General features: G+C 23.0%; 2 protein-coding genes across 4 annotated transcripts; both read left to right on the top strand.

The window, feature by feature from the left end:
- Nucleotides 1–155: 155 nt before the first annotated feature.
- Nucleotides 156–12210, top strand: LOC112600460 (WASH complex subunit 4). 3 transcript variants are annotated; one of them, XM_025347688.1, is made up of 19 exons: nucleotides 156–192; nucleotides 2437–2561; nucleotides 3177–3342; nucleotides 3403–3575; nucleotides 4980–5204; nucleotides 5348–5587; nucleotides 5657–5842; nucleotides 6318–6416; nucleotides 6648–6881; nucleotides 7081–7413; nucleotides 7852–7968; nucleotides 8256–8412; nucleotides 8475–8629; nucleotides 8689–8868; nucleotides 8963–9203; nucleotides 9287–9504; nucleotides 9976–10153; nucleotides 11840–12033; nucleotides 12076–12210. In XM_025347688.1, the coding sequence occupies exons 1-19, from the start codon at nucleotides 156–158 to the stop codon at nucleotides 12193–12195; spliced, it is 3378 nt and encodes a 1125-aa protein (XP_025203473.1). In that variant the 3' UTR covers nucleotides 12196–12210. The 3 variants fall into 3 exon arrangements, with proteins under 3 accessions (XP_025203473.1, XP_025203475.1, XP_025203476.1); XM_025347690.1 differs by having other exon boundaries at nucleotides 12090–12210; XM_025347691.1 differs by lacking the exons at nucleotides 156–192; nucleotides 2437–2561; nucleotides 3177–3342; nucleotides 3403–3575 and adding an exon at nucleotides 4753–4770.
- Nucleotides 12211–15629: 3419 nt separating this feature from the next.
- LOC112600421 (cell division cycle-associated 7-like protein) lies at nucleotides 15630–22250 on the top strand. The gene is made up of 7 exons (XM_025347628.1): nucleotides 15630–16279; nucleotides 16367–16548; nucleotides 19879–20089; nucleotides 20162–20301; nucleotides 20909–21035; nucleotides 21113–21545; nucleotides 22157–22250. Exons 1-6 carry the CDS (start codon nucleotides 16181–16183, stop codon nucleotides 21527–21529), a joined length of 1176 nt encoding a protein of 391 aa, XP_025203413.1. The 5' UTR covers nucleotides 15630–16180; the 3' UTR covers nucleotides 21530–21545; nucleotides 22157–22250.
- The last annotated feature ends 1472 nt before the right edge of the window (nucleotides 22251–23722 follow it).

Genomic DNA, 23722 nt, shown 5'->3' on the forward strand with positions numbered 1-23722 from the left:
TAATCGTAAATCTATGAATATTATTATGTAACAAATCTGTTATAAGGAATAACTAAAATATATTTTTTTATTAGGTATACAAAGATAAATCGGATTTTTGCTATTTTATATTTATTTTTATTTTATCCTTTACATCTTTGACAATATTTTTTAATATGTGGAGTAATTTGGAAAAAAACAATAAACCTGAAGGTAAGTGAACAATTTAAAATTTACACTTTACATTAACCATAACGATTTTATTCAAGACAATGTATAAAATTCCATTATCTTATTAACATAAGTAGTTGATTGACTATACCAGATTTTTATATTTTCTTTGAATCGATTAACTATTAATGCTAAATAAAGTTCATGTGTAAAAATTAAAAATGAGACACTTACTTATTAGTTAATATAGTTTTTGATTTTTAAAAACATTTATATTAAAATATAATGTACTATTATGTATTATTGAAATTTAAAGTGACGATTATAAACTCTATGACCTCATAAACCTAAGTAGGTACTTTATCAATTCTACTAAAATGGCTTTTTTACCTATAAATAATTTATTGACTGTGTTAACTATCATAACTATCAACTCTGCTGAATCTTTTTTTTATTTTGATTCTGCTGCTTCGTACCTATATTATTATACATATTAATCAAAAATTGTAGCTTATTCACACTCTAAAATATATACTCAGTTTACCTTCATTAAATCCAGAAGAAATGAGTGAGTTTTATCAAAGATTTTATGTAAATTATGCTAATAAAATCTGTAATTATATATGTGATAAATGATAATAAAGTACATTGTTAAAAATTTTTAATTTAATCTGTAAATATAGGCTCTGTCACACATATTAATATAATCGAAACAAACAACTAACAGTTGTGAATCATTACATTCATTCAAAACTTAGCTGCACACAATTCTCTAAAGCAAATTGTAATGTACTAATGTATTTTTGTTTTCATGTGTATTGAATTTAAAAATATAAACTGATTCATTAACAATAATAATACATAACTTATTTTGATAACAAAAAGATCAATTTGACTAAAACCAAAAATTATGAAATGAAAAAAATTATTAACAGTTATTAAAATAAAAATAATAGAATCAATTAAACTGATACATCAAATCATTATTAAAAAAAAAAAAAAAAAATTTAATTTTGTAAATATAAAATCCCTTATTGATAGTTATATTATGTTGTTTGTTTATTATATTTTATTTATTATTTAATATTTTGTTATTGTTTTCTGATGTTTTTCTACTATACTGCGTATGTGTAGGTAACATTCCCCAAAATTAAAGATAAAACTGAATAAATAATTCATATTTAATTTTAATGTTTTATAATATTAATATAGACCTAGACTAAAACCCCCTCTAAAAATATTTCCTACCTACGCTTATGCTATACTGTATATCTATATAGAGTCAATAACCAGTAAACAACATAATATACATATGTCCGAAAGAATTGTTATAAAACAATTTAGATAGACATTGTTTAACCTTTATGTTTATAAATATAACAGACAACTTTAACTGTATATTTTGTAAATTATTTATAATTGCATTTTTTTCCAAATACAATCATTAATATTTAATATATACAGTGGATTCCGCTTAATGTGGCCACCGGTTAATATGGGCATCCGCTTATTGTGGGCAAACATGTCTGGTCCCAATACAAATGTATATTAACAATGTCAAATAAAACCGCATAATATGGACACTCGATTCGGTTTATGTGGGCAATTTATTTTTATCATAGCGTTAGAATATACACATAAGTATTTAAAAACGATTAATTTAATCGGGTTCCGTCGTATCTATGAGATTGTGTTTATCGAAAGTAATAAAAATCATTACCATTCAAATAAACAAATTTCGCCAAAGAGAGGCGAAAAAGTGCATTGATTTCTTGCAGAAGTTTTTCATGCAAGAGGGAAACGAAAATAGTCCGTCTGATAAACTTGAAGCGTGTGCCTATTTTGTCAACCAGATCCATACTAAACAGCTTAGACAACGAAAAATTACAACGTTTTGTATAACTTCTACATCCAAAGATTAATTTTATTTAATATATTATATGTATTTAGTTTTATTTATATATCTAGTAATTATTTAAAAATTTTTTCAATTATATGATAATACAAATATATTTTTTTATTATAATTTTTTTTTTTTTTTACTAATTTCGGTTTTTATGGGCAACCGCTTAATATGGGCAAACAGGGCTGGTCCCAACGTGCCCACATTAAGCGGAATTCACTGTATATAAGTTGCATGAATAATCACTAAACATTTATTAAATCAATGGTGTGTGTTAATGGTTTTTTAAAGTAAATGGTCTACAGATTGGTGTAAAACATGAATATGATCTCTTATTACAATTGAATTAGACACCTATTTAAAATATTTTTATTTTTTTTTAGATGTTGTAGCTGGAGAACAAAGTCTTACATATAAGCATTTATTAAATAGTCATACAAAAAGATTAGAAAAAATACATATATTAAAAAATGCTCTTTTTATTTTTAAGTCTCCAATAAATATAAAGGTAAGATTTTTAGTTTTAATAAAATTATTTTATTATTTTATAATTATAAATTACATATTGATGTACAGTAATTTGTAGGTATCAAATATTAAATTAAAAATTTGAAATTTGTGAGTAAAATACTTGTCAATTAATACTAGATGCATACTTGTTATTTAATTTTCTGTAATAGTTCATATTTATTTTTATTTAAGAATTTTAAAATATGCTTGAATAATTAGAGAAAATTTATAAATTGTATCATAAAGTTATAAAATATAATAGCTTAAATAATATAATTACAGTTTTTATTAATAGTTAATTTATAAATTTAAGTTAAAAATAAGTGAATAAGCTATTTGTTAAAAATTTTATATTATACATCATAGTTGTTTATAATATCCATGAGCTAAGTGCACCTATTTTATACAATATCATGTTTAATAAAGAATTAAATTTGATTGAATCACATTTTTATGTTAAAATTAATGTTAACATGCAATGCAAATATGCACTAGTGGAATCAATTATTGAATAAAAAAAAAACATAATTTTAGCTATATGTATAGTGTACTATACAAATATACTCTATAATATATTTTAATATATACTTGGAAATATTTTTTAATGATTCAGGTTGATGTTACTGACAAAGTAACAATTGATGATTTATTGGACATTGATAATAATGTTCTGAGTACTATATTGAAGATTTTTGCAACATTAAGCTCTGAAATTTTTTTTTTAAAAAATGATGTTAAAGTCAAATTATTTAATTCTATACTTTATTATGAAGAATGTGGTATGAATAATAAAATACAATAAAAAATAAAACTTTTATTGAACATTATTATTTTTTTAGATGAAGATGTATTTAGTGAGGGATTAATACCAGTTAAAATTAGCAAATTTCTACAAATTTTATTAGAACTTTCAAATTTTGTAAAGCATTGTGAATATTTGCTCAGTGAAATACATTGTCAATTTGTCAAAATTTTTGAGTTTCAGCTAATAACTGCTGATATTCATTTTCAGGTAAAAATAACTGTTTTATGTTAGTTAATTTGTCATAATATTTAACTACTTTTAATATATTTGTCAACATAGTTGACGAACAGTCAGAAACACCATTTTGTTCTACAAGCATGCCTTATAATGTCACTTTTTTCATTACTGCTATAGCAGTAATGCTATAATACACCTAAATTTTGATGTACATATGCCAAAATTATTAAATTACTGCTATTGCTGTATCATAATTTTTTATTGATTTTTTTCGATTTTTTCGCTTTATTTTTATTAAAACGCAAAATAAATCTTTAATTTAATTACATTAGTACTTTGTTGATATTATGATAAATAATAAAATAATACATTAATCTTAGCAAAATAAACAAATAACAAAATTGGTTCATTCAATTATCTTTACTATCAGTCATTTTAATTTTTATATAGAACATGAATAGTATAATAAACAGCAGTAACTAATAACTATTACATATTTACGTCTAACAAGCCGAAAATAACTGGTAAATATTGCCACACGCCCATAAAGCAAAATGTTGTTGATATTCAATAAATATTATTGGAATTACCTATGTGAATTTGTAAATAAAATTGAAATAATTATCTATAAAAATTTGCTTTAATTCAACAGTACCCGAATGCGCAATATGCTTAATGTGGACAACACAACTTCGTTTTTCATAAAAAAAATTATAGGAATTATCACTGCTATTGCAGTATGCCACTTTTAAGAAGGGTTTTAGAGTAGGTGCTGTTACAGCAGTAAAATTGATCGTGCTAAATTAGTTATTGCATATTCAAATCAAGATTATAAACTACATATTTTAGTATTTTAAATGGGTCACAGACAATGATGTATAGATTAATCTTTTAATCTATTTGTACCAAGATCATTGTGTTAAAGATCTATTGGCTTATAATAACTCCTATTTAAATAACAACTTTTGCTTAAATTAATTAATTTATTTTATACACAATTCAAGGTTATGGAGATTTATATCTTATTATATTATTATGTCAAACATGAAATCTTTTATAATTTATCTGACCTATCAAGATTTTTCAAAACATGAGCTTAATTTATATCTGGTAGACAATTTAAATGTTTAATGCAATACTTATTTTCAGTTAAATGCAAGCTTATTCATTGACTGAACTGAATTAAAAATAAATGATAAATTATTAGAATAGCAGGAAAAAAATGGTAACACTACTATGAATATTGCATTATACTTACTAATAAATAATAGGGCAGTGAATTATTTTTAATCCTAGTGTATTTTTTTAAAATTTACTATTAAACATAATATTTTTAATTTTTTAGATCAATTTAAGATTAAGATTGTATTGTACATTAAATTCACAGCCCTACTTATCAATAATAAAATGGTTTTATTTAAAAAATTATTTTAGGGTATTTTTGAATATATTGGTGATTTATTATATATTTTTGTTGAGTTGGATAAACTTATTATATCACAACCAATTTTGCAACAACATTGGCTTAAATATCGAGGAACTTTAAGTACTATAAAATTAGATCCATCAAAATATGATTGTAACATAAATGATATAATTCAATTGGAAAATATATGCAATGATATTGAATCAACGTTATTATGTGGAAAAATATTTGAAGTGAGTTATATTTTATGTACATTAAAATTGTTATAATTTAATTTAATAAAGTTATCTAACTTAACATAATGTATGAATTAATTTGAGTTAAATTTATTAATTTAATTTCAAATTGTGTATATATATATTTTTTTATTCTTTAGAAAGTATTAACTTCAGATTTTAATGGAAAGAAAGAAATTCAATCTTGTGATGATTTTGTGAATGAGTTTAAGCTTTATTTAAATAATTCTGTACTACTATTAGGACAACGTACTTATCAGAAATCTAATAATCTTTTACAAATATGGTCACGTATTTGTTCTACTACGGTATTTTACACTTATATATTTGGTGTTTTTGATAAGAAATTACTTAAACAATTTACGGATTTATTAGAAAAGGTACATTTTATTTTCTTATTTTAAATTTAAATTGTATTAAATAGACATACAATTTTACTAAATAATTAGGTAAATCATCTCCCTTTGGATGGTAATTTAGTATGGAATCCAGAAATGTTTGTATTACATTTCATAGGTCACTTAATCAAACCTAACAACGTAAGAAAAAAAGAAGAAAATTTGGATAAATGTACTTTGGAATTAATGGATATTGCAAAAAATTTTTCAAAAACTACTAATAACTATTTGCAACAGGTTAGTTATAAATATTGATTATTTTTATTGTTGTTTTATAAACCAAGTTAATTTAAAACAAAATTATATTATATTTTAGTTCATTTTTTTTGTTATGTAAATAAAGGTATTTTAAATACTCAATTACAAACTCTAATATATTGTAACGGGTGCATAGGTATATTATGTACATAAATTGAAATACAAAATATCAATTTTAAAAAAGATAATATATAATTGGTATATTGAAAAATTTTGAGCTAAAAATGTTCTAAATACCTACAATCATTTATATAAGTATTTAAGTAGATTATATAATATAAATATTGCATCATATGTAACAAAACTTTAATAATAATATGATAATTACTCTTAAAATATCAGACAATAAAACTACTTAAACTGTCAAAATCAACTAATTAAATACTTTACTTAATCATCAATCAAATGTTTGAGTATTTTATTATTATAATGTTTTTATTTATTTTTATTTTAGGCAATGATTTGGTTTGTAAAAAGTGAACAAATAGAGTATATACACTTTGACCCCTCAAAATTGGACTACATACATGATATTTGTGATTTCCTAAGCGAGGTAATTTTTTTTAATTATCTTTGTTAAACTTTATTCTGAATATTTATATTTTTTTAAGTAATTTATAAATTAAACTAAATAAAATATTTTTTATATCAAAATCTCATTTAATTTTATTTTTTTTAATTGGATTAACATGTTATTTATTTTTATTGTAAATATTTAATATTTTTAAACTCAATATATTAAGTCTAATTTGTCTAATGTAAAATTCACATTTTATTTTTATAGGGTATTCAATTGTGCACATCCATTAAAAATACAATAATAACTTTAATGAATCTTCACAGTACGCTTAGTAAACCATTAATTAAATCTAATGTAGTATTAATCTGTAGATTAATTGAAACAATGAAAAATATTGGTTACATTTATCAAAACAATCATATTGTAATGGATAAATTAATAACAGATATAATTCAATATTTTGAATTTTTGTGCCTTTCTATCATTGGCCAAGTTAAAGTAAGAATCTTTGTTTTAAATATATTGCTCATTATATTAAAATATATTATAATTATGCATTTTTACACTTGTTTAATTTTGTTTGTCAACATTTCATTGATTTACAAATTATCCAATGTTTAAAGTAATTTTTAGTATTCTCAAATTAAAAATCAACTAATTAATATTTATATGTCGATGCATAATCACTTGTTTTCAGATATCATGTGCAGATGATAGAAATTTTAATGTAAAAAATGTAGACAGATTGTCGTCTTTAGAAGTATCAGAAAAATTACTGAATGGACCTCTTGTGAAAAATCGACAATTGTTAATAAAACTTGCTTTGAATACAGCAATTGGTTTGCAAGCATTTCCAAAAACTCAAATATTGACTATAACACGAAATTTAAAGAGAATAGAATTCTTACAATCATTGTATGATGAAATAAAAAGTATTTCAGAAATAAGTTGTATGTATTGGCATCGAGTTGTTTTTCCATTGTATTTCAAAAATATAAATAATCAACACAACCATTTTAATGGTTTATCGGTATGTTTATTGTAATATTAATAATAACTAAATTAATTATAGTTAAAATGTGTTACTAAAAATATTTGTTTAGACAATTTGATCCATTATACTTTATTATAGCTATAGTAAAACTATGTTTAAAAATTTGAATTAATAGCCTGACATATAGGTGTATGATTTTTTTTTAGTTCTAAAACTTACATCATTTTTTACTAAATGTTTTGTTTAATAATTAAAAACAGTGAATTTTTTTTAAATGTAAAAAAAAAAATAATATAATAATTTATAAAATTAAATGTTCATAATTTTATTTTTCTTATCCAATTAATATTTAAGAATCAATATTATTAAAAAGTCATAAAATTATTTATTTTTTAAACACATTTTCTATTGATTATTTTGTAAACAATTATTATCACAATATTAACTTTTCGATTTAATTATATTTTCATGAAGATAACATTTGATTTTTTGAAAGATATCTATGAAGTGACATATCATAGTGATAAAACTACAAAGCAAAATATATATAGTACATTCATAGATGAAATTTTTGGTCATTTAAATCATCAGGTAATAGTTTTTATATTTAATAATTCAATAAATCCACACACATACACATGAAAGAACAGACTGAATAAATTAAAAAAAAAATGTTCTTAAATTTATATTATTTATTTATTAGAATACTTTTGAGGTCTAATTTTGAACAATGTGCACCATTCCATTTATTTTAATATAGTTACACACGCTTAAACATTCAGAATTGCAAATCAGTCTATTCTTAACTGTTGAAAATGTTTTGTATTTAGTTCATACTCATGAATACAAGTAATACATTTAAATATTTTTTTTATTAGATTTTAAAACCAATAAGTCCATGTATTGAAAATGAATTACGTCTCCATGTTATGACACATGTTCATTGTACTAAAACAATACTAAATCAACCAGTTGATACATATATGATAAAACTTCAACATTTGCAGTTTTTGTCTAGTTTTATAGACACTAAAAGTATAATATATATTTTTGTTGAGTCTAATAACAATTTGGTAAACTGATTTCATGTTTTATAGATAGAGCAGAGAATTATTTAAGTGAAACGTTTTATGATTTAACCGCTGTTGCTCTACATGATTGGCATAATAATGGTGTAATGAGAACATTAGCTAAATACAAATTAAACTTGGAGACAATTGATGATAAATTGCCAAATCATACACTAGAACAAGTTTGTTAAAATGCTGTTGAATATCTTATGTTATATTTAAAAAAAATATATATTTTTAGGGTTTAGATGTACTAGAAATAATGAGGAATTTAAATTTATTTATTTCCAAATACTCGTACAATTTAAATAATCAAATATTTATTGAAAACTATAGCACAAGTAAACACTTGAACACAATAAATATTAAACATATTAGTAATTCTATTCGAATACATGGAACTGGAATAATGAGTACTACAGTTAGTATATATTTTTATCATATTAAATAATGAAGATTCCATAAATTACTTCAGTTATTTATCTATAATTTTAATAATGTATTTTATATTTAAGGTTAATACAACTTACCAACTTCTTTGTGGAAAGTTAAATACGTTGTCAAAATACTTGTACGATGAACGCGTAAAATCAAAACTCAAAAAAGAAATAACTTTTCTACATGAAATTCAAAAAACTAATAACATGATATATCCATTTGAACGTGCAGAAAAATTAAATTCAAGTATGAGAAAATTAACATTGAATACAAATCAAAATTACATTGATCAATTTAGAATTCTTGTTACCCACATTGGTAAGAATTAACAACTAATTCAAAGCTTGTCTTATTTGTTTACTAATAACTAAAAATATTTTAATTGATTGTTTTATTCTTAGGTAATGCACTTGGTTATGTACGAATGATTAAATCAGGAGGTCTTAACTTTTGTTCAATTGCAACTTCGTTTATACCAGATTTGAAAAAAGTAATACAATTTGAAGACATATGTAATGATTCAGGATTTACTGAAAACTGTTTAATTTCTGGACATCACCTTGATAATGTTATGCATAATATTTGTCAAAATATTGCAGAAGGCACTAATTATTTCAAAGTAATTAGAATATTTAAATAAGCTGTTTATTATTTGTTTAAATTTGTTAAAAGCACTAGTAAATCATTTTATTTCAGCAGATTTAGGATAAATAATCATGAAGTATCTAATATATTATTTAGTATTAAAAATTAAAAATCATAAACTAAACTAAAATCAAAAGGGAGTAAAAACTTATATATGCCTTATATATAACCTTATATTTTTGGTCTACATCACTTCTGGCATATATGTTACAAATATTAATTATTAATTAAACAGTTGGTGGTTTGGGTTGAATTAATACCAGATTATATTCTAAAAAAAAATATATTACTTTTTACATTCATTCCTAAGACATATAATAACATTCAAATGTTAATAATACAATTATTTTTGATACCCAAGACTCTATTTAACTTTTTAATTATTCAAAATGTGCTTGTTTTTTAATTGTGTCATTAAAAAAAATTAATTTGTATTATCTTACAGTTATTAATTGATGTCTTCATCCAAGCTATGGGTAACAGTAATAATTCACATTTACATAATTTTTACATAATTATTCCTTCATTAACATTAAACTTTATTGAGCATTCAATTAATTCCAAAGAAAAAATGTATAAGAAAAGTAAAGGAGCAATGTTTACTGATGATGGTTTTGCCGTAGGTAAGGATATTAAAAACTATAAGTATGTTAAAGATATTAACTTTTATTTTATATTCTTATGTAAATACTTAAACATTAAATTTATTAGGGATTAGAGGATTACAATTTTTTTAGTGTACTTATATAAAATAATATTTTCATAACTAACTATTTCATATTATATTTTTGTTTATAGTAGGTACAAAATATATATTTTCTAATTTAAAATTATTTTTAACTCTTAGCTTTTCTCATTTAAAACATTAACTATATTGTATAAGGTAAATATTATATGTCCAATTGTTTTATATGCAAGTAAAACATAGAGTAATACATAAATAGATTAGCAAAAAGTAGCTATTTTTGAGAGGAAAGTGTTAAGAAAGATATTTGGCCCAAAAAAGATTGCTCTACTGGCCTATGGAAACAATGGACCAATTTAGAATTTAGGGAATTATTCAGTGAAGCCGATATAATAGCAACACAGAAAGGCAAGTGTATAGCTGGCAGGATACATATAGAGCACAAGACCAGCTAACTTGAGAGTCAATAATAAAATGGATCCTCAATGAAAAGAGGCCATTAGGAAAGCGTAGACAGAGTTAAGAGTGACCTGCAAATGCTAGGACTGCTAGGAGTAATAAACGGCGAAGAGCTAGCTAATGACATAGAAGTATGAAGATATGTGGTGGTTGCTGTGTAAAGGGCTTAAATGGCCTTATAATAAGCCTATAAAATAAAAACTACTTAATAATATTTCATAACATTTGTAAAATCTGTCAAGTAGATAAAGAGTTGTCATGATAAAATTATTTGCAATTTAAAATTAATTTTTAACTACCAATCTCATTTAAAAATAATACATTTATCATAAATAAAATATAATACAATCTTTTATAATAGGTATGTTGTTGATATTTTTGTCCATAAAACAATAGAAATTTCATCTATAAAAAGGATATTGATAAATCTGAAATTAATACTCTATTGTACAAATTCGTTAGAAGTTTTTGCAAAATAGTCCGTATTGTTGAAAAAAGGTGCTTAGCCATTGAAACCCTTTTATATTTATATTATTGTATATTATTTTTTTTATTTGTTGATATCTTGATAACAGGTAAAAAATTTATTAGTTTAGGATATATCAACATAATTTATTTTATTTCTTAATGATATTGATAATTGAAAATTAATTTAAAATAATAATCAATTTTTTATGCCAACTTTTTATCTAATTTTTTATTTTATTATCTATTTTTACATGACACTTGATTATGATACCGACTATAACAAATATTCTTATCTACTTGATAGGCGACAAATTTTTTCTTTACAAAAAAAGACTAAAGGCCTGGTTCTTCAGATATTATTTTAATTGTATTATGTACTAAAAGTTCTAAATATTATCAACTTGATCTATGTGATATATTGAGTTAAAGATATTTTTCTATTATTCATTTTTATATCTATGTTTTATATTTTAATAATATTATCTAAATAACATATCATAATTTGTATCTTAATAATTACACAAAAGTACAACTATTGCTGTTTTATAAAAATTATCCGTATCATGCATTTTCATTGAAAATTATAATCAGGATGTGTTTCATTATCTATACATCTAGTTTATGAAAATATTGATTTCACTAATTGAATGTGATGTTCAGATGTAACATATAATACTGAATGGGATTTTGTTAATAGGTGTAGCATATTTGCTACGTATACTTGGTTTAAATAATGAATTCGACTCATTGAAGTGGTTTCAATCAGTATCTGAAAATTATGAAGAAAAATTAAATATACTAAAAACTCAAGAAATAAATGCTTTAAAAGATGATACAAAGTTACAACAGCCACTTAGTTTGTCTTACACAAGGCTTCAAGTTTATTATAAAGTAAAGTACAAATATTTATTGCTTTACATGAGTTTTAAGTAGTTTGTTGTTTTCAGGAGTTCATGCTTTTATATTATAACATTAATAGTGCAAGGATATTCTTTCAGTCCAGAAATATTAATTAATTTACTTAAAAATTGTATTGTATTAACGAAATGTTAAATTTTTTATAGTAATTTTCAGATGTTATTTTTGGTTGTTAAATATTTTATTTATATATATATTTACATTATCTTTGTTAGTCATAAAGTTGTGCTTTTATAATTATGTTATATTTTTATATCTACTCAATAAAAATTTTATATTAATCATCAGTACAATATTTTACTTATTTTACCAAGACAAATTATCAGTAATATTTTAAATAAATAAATTTGTTGAAATTCAAATAATATGGAAATAAAGAATTAAAAAATAAATAATACATAAGTATAATATTTTAACAACTTAGCTTCTCTTATATCATTAAGCTATATTTTTTTGAAAAATAATTTCTATGCTAATAAAATAATGAATGCTTTCGCAAAAACAATTGCTAACATATTATTTTATCCAAATACATATGTCTAAAAAATTAAATGCTCCTCTATATAACTAAACATTTAATTATTATTCCTAACTGTAAATTAAATTTATTACGTATTTTAATATTAAATAAAACAACAACAAAATACTTAAAATGTATCAATTTACAGTATTAGTGTAAACTATTATAGAGCAAATCATTAATATATTTATTTATTTTTGTATATTCATTTTATAAGGAAAATGATTTTGATCAAAAATGGTCTACCATCATATATTTCTAATAAAGTAGGTTAAATTATTCTTTTTGCAGAAAAAATTGTATTTTAAAATGTCATTATGATGCATACAAAATATAATGTGTTATAAGTTTCAAATATTGACAAATAATATTTCAAAATAACTTAATTAGTTATTTTTTTATTTAAATATCTTTCATCTAAATTTGAAGTTGAAATATTAATAAATATTAATTCATATATATATTGTATACAATTTTTAGATTTTTTAGTTCTACAAAATAGTTAATAAATTTTCATATTTTCATGATTTTGACAAATTTTGTTAAAAATAGAGTTTCAAATACTTATAAATATATTTGTATGCATTCATAACTTTAATATTTTAAGGTAGCTATAATAAAACTTATACAGAACCTTATATTAAATTTCTTAGCATATGGATATTAAAAAATTGTTTTTATCAAATATAATTCAAATTAAATTTAAAAAAATTATAGATTTATTATTCTTATTATAAATATTATAAATAGCTTAAAAAAAAATCAAATATTTTGAAATTTTATCATGTACAAAAAATGATGGTATAAATATTTGATGAAAATTTCAAGTATTTCTAGTAATTTATTTTTAATTAAAGCATAATATTAAAAATCATTTGAAGAGAATATCCAATGTTATAGAATTTTGAACTTCCAACAGTTATAAAAAGCTATAGATATAAAACCTTATGAAGTATTTTGTATTAAATTTTAAAACCTCTGATGTTAAAAGAAAAATTGTACTTTTTACATTACTTAAAGTCTAAAAATTAAGAACAAATACTAATAGTAAAAACAATGAAATATTCATCTCATAGAATTATATTTTTATATTACCCAATATTGTTTCAAAAATATTTTCTCATAACTAATATTTATATTAATTCATAAGAATTATTATATGGATTGATTAAATTTCAAGAAATAATATTTAATTCCAACTGCTCATTGTTTAAATTCCTACAAATTTTAATTTTATTGCATATTTTGTAAGATTATAGTATTGTCATTTAAGCACATTACTTAAAAATCTACCATATTCTGAAAAATCAATGACTGCAAACTAAACTAATTGATTTTTCAAGTATTTTTGTTTAATTGTTATTATTTAAAACACTATCACTATTATGAAGAAGTAGGTTCCTATTAAATCATATCATTGTTATACCTAATAAGTTAATTTTCATGGTTGAATATTTGTTAATTTGTAAGCAAATCTGAAATCAATTTAATGATTAATGAATGAATTAATACCTACTGTATTGCTTTATTTCACTAAATATTTTGATAAATAAATAGTATATTATGGAGAAGTGTATATATTAACTATAATGTTTAAGAGAATACCAATGTGCAATCAAAGCCCAACTACACCTATGCTATTGATAAACTATTTGGTTATTGTAGTACCTACATAATATACTAATACTAATAGGTACGTAGTAGTAGATGAAATAATAATAAAACCTTAATAATAATAATGGGTACCACATTTTTTTAAATACTAAATTCTGGGATTTAACATTCATCAATAAAGTTCAATATATTTTTAACATTTATATTTTATTAAATTTATAGATATAATTTATTTGTTGAAATGGAACCTAAATTTGACAAAACAAACCAAAATTTTTATAAATGATTGTTTTTATTAATAAAGTGATCACGAAAAAAAATTCTCTCTATCTGTAATAACTTTAATATTACATTTTTTTAAAATGCATATTAAAATTAGGTATCTATTTGTATATTGTATACACTGGTTTTATTATTAATTATTTTGTGATAGTTATCCAAATTATATTACATTATTGTATTTATCAAAACTATACACGGTGTATAATTATGATCCGACACATTCAAAAGTAATTTTAGTGTAAAATAATTTATTGTAAGTATTTAAATTTTAATTTAGGTATTTAAATTATATTTATGTATTACTTGGAAAAAATTGTTACTTGCCCGTACTTGTTTACCGCCTACCATTTACCAAGAATATATTATATAGGCCATCAAATTATTTATAAAAAAAAAATCCTTCACGTCAAAATTAGTTAGATCACAGAATATAACAATGGTTAAATGTTTATATGATCACAATTTATTATGATCTAAGCACCTACTGCCTACAATTGACATGATAAGACATAAAATACATAAATATTATTTGTATTAATTCATTTTCTTTTATTACGTACAGTTTGTTACTTCATATTATAGTATCAAATCTGTTAATAATTAACAATTAAGTAAGTATGATAAATGTTTGTAGACAATGAAAGTATGATTCAATGATAGCGTAATCTACAACACAAAACTAACTCTTATCGAGGTCTGAAATGTCTGAATCTTAATTCGATTCGTCTCGATAGTCGATACGTATCGGTATATTATTAACATATCATCTCGAATTTTAAACGTTCGATTTTGCATCGATAATAATATTCTTCTTAAAAACTCTTGTGATACTGTAATCTTTTACCTGTCATGTCGAAGAGATTTATTTGAAATGTTTTCCATTTGCAATAAATTATAATACATCGATATTATTAAATCAAAACGACGAGGCGGCAGCCGGAGACTATTATTTTATTGAATAATATTGTAATATTAACATCATATGTATATGTATCGTCGCGCATCCGATTATGAAGGTAAAAATTACCACAGATTTATTATATTACCAATAAAATTTAAAATATTATTTTTGTGTACTCAAATTAACAATCGATAAATCTGTAACCGATAGCTGGTCGAAAGATTTGCAGTTCGATAGTCCGGGCCCATTGTTATTTATCTGTACAACCGTCTGGTGAGCGGTAAAGTGGGATAGCAACACCGACGCGGTCACCGGGCCTTTATCTCACACAATTTGGCGCCAAAAAAACATAACCGCCGAATCGCCGTCATCGGTCGTCTGTGACATATAAATATAATTGCATTTTCTCGTCGAGACGTGACTGATCACTGATCTCATCTGACTCTGAAGGTAGGTTTGTATTTCAACCGTCGATACACACTTAACTTTCAAGTATTCTTAGATTTTTCGATTTATCGTCAGAATTGTTGAGTTTTTTCGTCCTGTAGCGTTGTCGTCAAATCGCCGATAATCTCGGTACCCAACGTAATAGATTATCTTATTCGGCCGAATCAAAAGCACATGTTCTTGACCGACCCGTGAAAACGAAAGCGCATCGTTACTGACCGACCATAATTTAGCCTTATGTTCGTATGATATAAATTTCTCGAATACGTTCCATTTTTCGTGCCATACCGTTTCAAAACACTATCTAGCTTGGTGACGAATTATATAATTTAATATAATCGTTATTGGCATTCGAAATGTTTTTTGTATCGGTAAAGAAGTCTGCGAAGGAAATCGAAAATTTGAGTGAATACGAACGCGAGAGACTTAAGAACATAGCGGAAATAGAACTTCAGGTATGTTTATTGAACTGTCTGTTGGATATAAATTATATACAAACTTAATACTTGCTTACTGATGTTAAAAAAATTATTTTTCCACAGTTGGCTGATCCATTAGATACCATACAAAAGTCAGCTAATGAGTTAAAATCCTCTAAAATTAATGCCACAAATAATAGACGTGCTAAAAGCAAAAAGCGCAAATTCAATTCTGAAACTGATAACGATACATCTAATCGTGTGCATTTTGTGAGACGCTCATCTCGTATCATTCAAGAAAAAAGGTATTTATTATTTATTTATTAGTATAAATATTAAAACTGGGTTCCTATTTGAATAATTTGAATTTCAATATAATATTTTATGATCAATCTATTGATTTAAACTTAGTAATATGTATCTCATTTGTTAAAATTGATAAAATCTAATTATTTTAAATCATATCTAATAGATAATCAAGTTTAAACATCTACTATACATTTTTAACATGTAATAAGAGGGAAACCAGTGACATCTAGTTTTTTTTTAAGCAGAATGTCCTATTTATGTTTATATTTCACATTAGATACATATATTCTATCTTAAAGTAGAATACACCAGTTCTGTGCACTTTTATTCCTTTTTATTAGTCATTACTTATGGTGTTATGTAAAAGATCCTCCAGCATTGCTGGACAAAAACCAGTCGCACCTGATGTATTCTACTTACAGTATAAGTATTATTATAATTAAGTATAAACTGTGTTCACAACTAAGTACTGCTCTTAACATAACATCAGTAGTTATTTTAATATAGATTTGAAACTCTTAGTATCTAAGGTATTTAGTAATTAGTGTGATCTTATCTTATTTAAAAATTACAGATTGATACATAATGAATAAAACTATAATACGTTTAAATTAAATAGTAAAATACTACTTAATAAAACGTGTTAATAAAACATTTAACATGTATTTATAGAATAATTTTAATTGATGATTGAATAATTATGTTAACTAAGGGTCTAAAACTGTTTTATGAGGACACTTGTGTTGTTTCTGTCTTACAAGCATTTAACAGCGTTACATTATGTTCTTAGCATCAATATTATAAAAAATAGAGTTAATTGGTATATTATCAAAATTAAAGGTAAAAATATTTTCAGTAGTTAAGTGTTGGTTTATTTTTTGATACTTTAATTTTAAGCTTAATATGAGGTTTTTTAATTTGTAATGTTTTATATACTCATATTATCCTGCATAAGCATTTTAGTAATGAAAGAATCCAACGCTAAATCACTGATAATATTTCTTCTGTTAATTTTGATAATAAATCATTTTACTCTAATAGTAAAGTCAACAACATATAATAACTTGTACTGGACCCAAATTTTCTGTGTTGTTTGTTTGTAAGATAAAGACAACACATTTAGATGTGGCATTATGTTAAAGCTATTATGTAAGCATATGAAATTATTTTTTTACAATGAATACAAATAATATAAATAGGTACTTTTTATTTTCTTAAATACTCTATAAAAATGGAACTATCACAAACATAGATGTAGATCTTAAAAACTAAGATAATTTTTATCTAATGCGGAACTTCAAGTCACACTAGATTTAGGTGAGATATAATGAAATAGATGTAGGTAAATAGAATTACAGTTGACTCTTGATAATTCAAAGTTGGTAGGACTTTTAAAAAAATTGTATTGCTAAATAGTTAGAAATATAAAAATAATATACAAATTACTGAAATTTACTGAAAAAATTTGTTTTATAATTTTGTACATACATAATTATTAAATATTTCAGAAAATTAGGCGTTATTACTGTTATTTACTGTGTTTAAAATGTAAACTTAACTACGTAAATTAAATTGTTATTATTAATAGACGATTAAGAAATAAAATGCTTATGTGAAAATTCTTACAATAATAATTCTATAGTTATCGAAAATAATAAGCTAATTTCTACACAATTGTATAGTAAATTATCAACAAAAAGATTATAAGAAATACATTTGGTGAATATTCTTTGAATTACCGAACGTTGAATGGATGAAACTTTAAATTGTTAGTGACTAATTTTCTTAAAACTTAAATTTAAATTACCAAGTGTACTTAAATAAATAGTTTTTATTCAAATTACAGTGAGATTTTCAAGAGAACGAGCATTTGCTTTGAATTATTGAAAGTTTCAAATTATCAAAGGTTTGAATTATTGTGAGTCAACTGTGTTGTATGATATGAAAAAAAAGTATGAAAATAGCTTGTAAACATGATAAATTATTAGTCAGTGAAATGAACAACTCATAATATTTGATTTTAATATTTATACTAGTAAATTTACAACATAATACTTAGATAATATAAGTATTTTCTATTATATTGAATATTCTCTAACCCCTAAAATATGCTTTTTTTATAATATATATTTTTTCTATGAATTTTGTGTTTTATAAATATTAAGGATAGCTTCTATTTCATTGCTTAGACTAGAAATAAATGTGTAAAATAATAAAATTTCTACCTTTAATACTAACTTAATTAACTTATATAATAATTTACAAAACTGTAGATAATATGTAGTGATATATCAGTTGGCGACAAATATAGGTTTCTAAGCTTTTACATTGGGTGCGATAAAGATGCATAGGCAATTATTATCGATAGTAATAATAATAAACTATAATTATTGCTCTACTGCAGAGACATTAACAGTTAAATATGATTAAACTTTTAACAAGTTTAGGTGGGTATCTAATTTTGGGGACCAGTCCAATGTGTGATCTACTGATAAACGGCTGGTCCAATGTGTGATTAACTATTAACTATATATTATGTCTATACTGCAAAAGTATTTTTTAAATCTGATAAAAAATCATCAAATATTTGAGTTTGTACCAGGTGGCATGACCGCCACCATTCTTCTTTAAGTTGGCGGTCTAATAGTGGAGATGCACCATTAACTTTAATATTATACTTAGGCTTGACTAACTTCTATAACGACTCTATTGTTCGAGTATGAGCTCAATTTCAATTCATCAAAAATTATATTTTTAAATAAATAACCTATTGTTGTAATAGAATTCATTTTAAAATTTAAATCGTTACAAAACTAGTTATAACTAGTATGTAACTAGTTACTGTATAAATTAATATAGATATAATAACTATAATTACAAAAATGAATTTTTCTCTTATTTGTTCAATTCAATTATTTGTCACTTTCTTGGTCTTGTTTAAGACGATTAATAAGGTTTCACCATAGTTTTTAAAATATTGAATGTCGTATGATTAAACAATCATCCTTTATATAAGATCAGCCCTATTTTTTTTTGCTACATCTACTACTTTACCTGCTTTTATTACTTCAAGTATAATTTTGATTATTATTTAATGAAAAAAAAATTTTTATAGTAGATGTTTATATTGTACGTTATAAGTCTAAAATTGTGTTCAATAACATATTATACACACTATAATTTATTATAGAGTACTGGATTTAATTATTGCTATAAAAAATATTAAATAATTGTATAGTATAGTTTTAATTTTAATCTTGTTCAATAAAATAAATTAATTTATTGTTACTTGGTTTATTTATAATATGTGTATATATTATTTATAGACAATCAACTAATTATAATGAACAAAGTGATGATGAAAATGATAGGAGTGACAAAAAAAAACTTAAACAAGGATCGTTAAAAATTAAGTTTCGTTGGTTTAAATCAAGTGAATATCAAAAATCGGACGAATTATATTATAGTTCACTTGCTGATAGTGATTTTATTGATGATGGTGATGAAGAGTATGAATCTGACTATGAGTCATCTGTAGTATGTATTTATTATTAAATAACATTTTTTTTACTGTCTTTATTTAACTTATAATTAACAAACATTATATAGTCTGGATCAAAAAGAAAGCGTAAAACATATACACCTCGTTTAGCTGTTTCACAAGTAACACAAGAAATGATAGAAAATATTTCATATTCTTCATCAGGAAAAGTTTATAGTCAATCTGGTACAACTTGTCACCAATGCAGGTATGTTTTTTTTTAAATAAAACAAGTTTAATTAATTGATATATACATATTTTATAATTATTATAATGAACTAAATTAATTTATATTATGATTAGAGTTGTGTTTTTTATGCCATATATTTTTTCCTGTTGATTTATTAGAAGGTTTTGCTTAATAAGTGAAAATTATTTTAATTTATTTTATTTATGCATTTACATTAAAATAAGTATTACAGTTTCAATTAATGACTCATAATTATATGTTTATGATAATAATTTTATTATTAATAACTTTGTTGTCAGGGCAAAAGATTTTTTTTTTAATTTTTATTTTTTTCATTAATAACTAATTTTTTAATTTTAATTTTACTGTTAAAACAATATATAAAATCAAAATATTTATATTTTACAGTATTCATACAATCTTTTCAATTTATTATTTATGATACTTAACAATTAATTATTTATCTTAAAAATATTAGTTTTATTAAGTATATAATTGTATGTTGTAAATTCATTACTTAACTTATATTTCAATTTTTAGTTTAAAACTGATGTATATGTATTTACTATATTTCATTAATAATATAAAATAAAATAATATTTATTAAATATTATTTCATGTTTAGACAGAAAACTGCTGATCAAAAATCATATTGTCGATACAAGGGATGTAGTGGCATGCGAGGAAATTTTTGTGGATTTTGCTTGGGTAGAAGATATGGGGAAAATGTTGCAAATGTTTTAGTTAACCCGGTAATTTCTAATTGATAGTTTTAGATGGTCATAATTTTTAAATACTTATTCTTTTTTTACAATTTTTTTTTTCTAAGAAATGGGCTTGTCCGCCATGTCGCGGGTATTGTAACTGTAGTATTTGCAGACGTAGAAAAGGAATGGCCCCAACTGGCCAATTGGCACAACAAGCTTTGGCAGGTGGATATGAATCTGTTAGGCATATGTTAAGTAGCATAGAAGGTGAAGATCCAGATGTTACGGACTTGGAATTTGATGATGAAGATAATAACCAGAGTGCACCAGATAAAAATAATATTGCTGAAGATAACAATGAGAACGAACAAAACGATCTTGAAACTCAACGTGACAATGACAATGTGTCAGATGAAGTTAAATGCAGTGACGAAACATGCAACTCTGCTAATCATGAAGATAAATGTGCAATTAAAGATCAAGAAACTCAAGAAATGGTTATTGACAAACTGTATAAGCAATTATTATCAGAAGATTAATTTAAAGAAAACAAAGGTAATGAAATAACAAGTGAAATATTTATTTACCTAACCTAATTTATAAAATAGTATTTATTTTCAACAGTATTATCAATTTAATTTTTTGTTTATTTTCAAGTTTTTACTATGTATTAATTTTTTTTTAGTTATTTTGTATATTGTCAAGTCAAGACTTAATTTATGATAATTACCAAAATCGATATCCTACTTTTGTTAACTATTATTAATGATTTAACTAAGGAAACTGGATGTTCAATTGAATTATTATTTATTTACAAGTCTAAACAGATTGAACTATTATTTTGTAAGAAAGAATGAATTTTATTTACTTTAAAGTTACTAATAGTTATTAAGATAATTTTTTGCTTTATGCCACATACAATAAATTGATAACCTAAATAATTTTCATATGAAAGTACTGAAACATTTTCATTTTACTACAGAATACAAATTTATTTAATACGTTTAATTAGCCTGTTTCGTGTATTTTATTATTATTTGTACATTTTTACAATATTATAACTTTATGTTGAATTTCATCGTTATTATATTGGCAATAAATGTTAAATATTTATTTAGTATTACATCATATGTTTTTTAAATTATTATCCTTTATGCATGTTTTAGAGTCTATAGCAGGGGTCGGTGATTAAATTCTATGGAGGTCCAGAAAATCAAAAAAAAAAAAGTTTCGAGGGCCAGTAAAAACTAAAAACTTAGATATTAGTTAATAATTGTTGTGTTATCGCAACTATTATTGTAAATAGCAATAAATGATAAACACCATTGTAATCTCTAAATACATCATAAAATAGATAAAATATATATTATGTGTGTAACTGGTCTATAGTATTATGAAGAAGTTTAATGTCTGTAATGTTTATTAATACTTTTTTTTTTCAACCTCAAAATTTAATACTTAAAAGATATAGTATGTTACAGAATATAGTTACAAACCATACATCTTGTTGACACTACTTTATCAATTATCAAATATTGCCATTAAAAAAAAAAAAAAAAAAAAAAAAAAAAAAAATGAAATACAGTATTATATTGGTTTTAATAGTTATTTCCTGTTAACATAATTGAATATTTATTATTTAAAGCGTCTAAGGTTAGTTGGAAAATAGATTACGAAATGTGATCTTCCATTCTGTTAAGCTAAATATTATGTTATTTATGATTCTTCATTACATTACAATTTACTACTCCTACCTACCTAGTGTATTAGTGAATCCGATCAAATGGATAAACATTATAAAAGACTGTCAATCTAGAAAATACAATACAAAGTAACGAGCGTTGATCAAATTATAATTTACAAAATAGAAATTGTAAAATGATTATAATGTCAATATTTCTAAAAAAAGAAATGCAATAATTTTTTTTTTAATTTTTATGGATTACAGTAGGGAATGAATAGACTAAAAATATTCTAAAATACACAATTAGGTAAGTAGTATAGAAATGTAAATATAGGTATTTGATGGTAAAGCATTGGTAGAGACTGGACAAATACTAAAATTATACTTAAAGGTAATGATCGATAATGAGTATGTGATGTTTTAATAAAATGCTTTTTTAAATATATAGTAAAATTAGCAATACATTTTTTCTTTTTTAGTAATTTAATGAAAATTGTTGTCATAAGACACAATTTTTAAACATGAAATATATTGCCATAAAGGTTATTTAAAAAAAACGTACTCTTTTTTTTTTTTTTTTAATTGATCTAAATGATTCAAATAGTGTAGGTATCTAATGAATAGATAAATTAATATATATGGCTAAAATAAATAATATTCATACATTGCATTATTAATATATGTGTGCATGTATGGGAACGCCCCAATATTTCTATTAAACAATGTTGCACAATAATAATCACAATAATTCATGTCTTACATATTTACACTATCAACACATACACAGGAAATTAATTGTTTTTTGTATTGAACCCCTTTAAAAAGATCTGTGTCGAATCTTCTTAAACTATATTTTATTTAAGTTAATAGTTATCTTTATAGGTTTTGTATTATACAAGCTTTGAGTTGGTTAATGCTTCGTCCACACAGCTTGAATAAAATATTTGTTAATTAAAATTTCAAATAGATAGTATTGTTCAATCAGTTCATAAGTATAAACAATAATAAGTGACTGCAAGTGTCACCAAAAATATATTTGCCACCACTG

The sequence above is a fragment of the Melanaphis sacchari genome, unplaced genomic scaffold, assembly GCF_002803265.2.
Source record: "Melanaphis sacchari strain LSU unplaced genomic scaffold, SCAv2.0 Contig64_pilon_pilon, whole genome shotgun sequence".
Classification (NCBI taxonomy): Eukaryota; Metazoa; Arthropoda; class Insecta; order Hemiptera; family Aphididae; genus Melanaphis; species Melanaphis sacchari.

What these genes read in the sequence shown, in the direction of transcription:
- LOC112600460 (XM_025347688.1), top strand. Translation starts at nt 156, where the DNA reads ATGTGGAGTAATTTGGAAAAAAACAATAAACCTGAAG. An exon ending in CAAATCATACACTAGAACAA is followed by an intron (nt 8,630 to 8,688) that starts GTTTGTTAAAAT and finishes ATATATTTTTAG; the next exon opens with GGTTTAGATGTACTAGAAAT. An exon ending in AATTCTTGTTACCCACATTG is followed by an intron (nt 9,204 to 9,286) that starts GTAAGAATTAAC and finishes TTTTATTCTTAG; the next exon opens with GTAATGCACTTGGTTATGTA.
- LOC112600421 (XM_025347628.1), top strand. Translation starts at nt 16,181, where the DNA reads ATGTTTTTTGTATCGGTAAAGAAGTCTGCGAAGGAAATCGAAAATTTG. An exon ending in CTGACTATGAGTCATCTGTA is followed by an intron (nt 20,090 to 20,161) that starts GTATGTATTTAT and finishes AACATTATATAG; the next exon opens with TCTGGATCAAAAAGAAAGCG. An exon ending in CAAATGTTTTAGTTAACCCG is followed by an intron (nt 21,036 to 21,112) that starts GTAATTTCTAAT and finishes TTTTTTTCTAAG; the next exon opens with AAATGGGCTTGTCCGCCATG.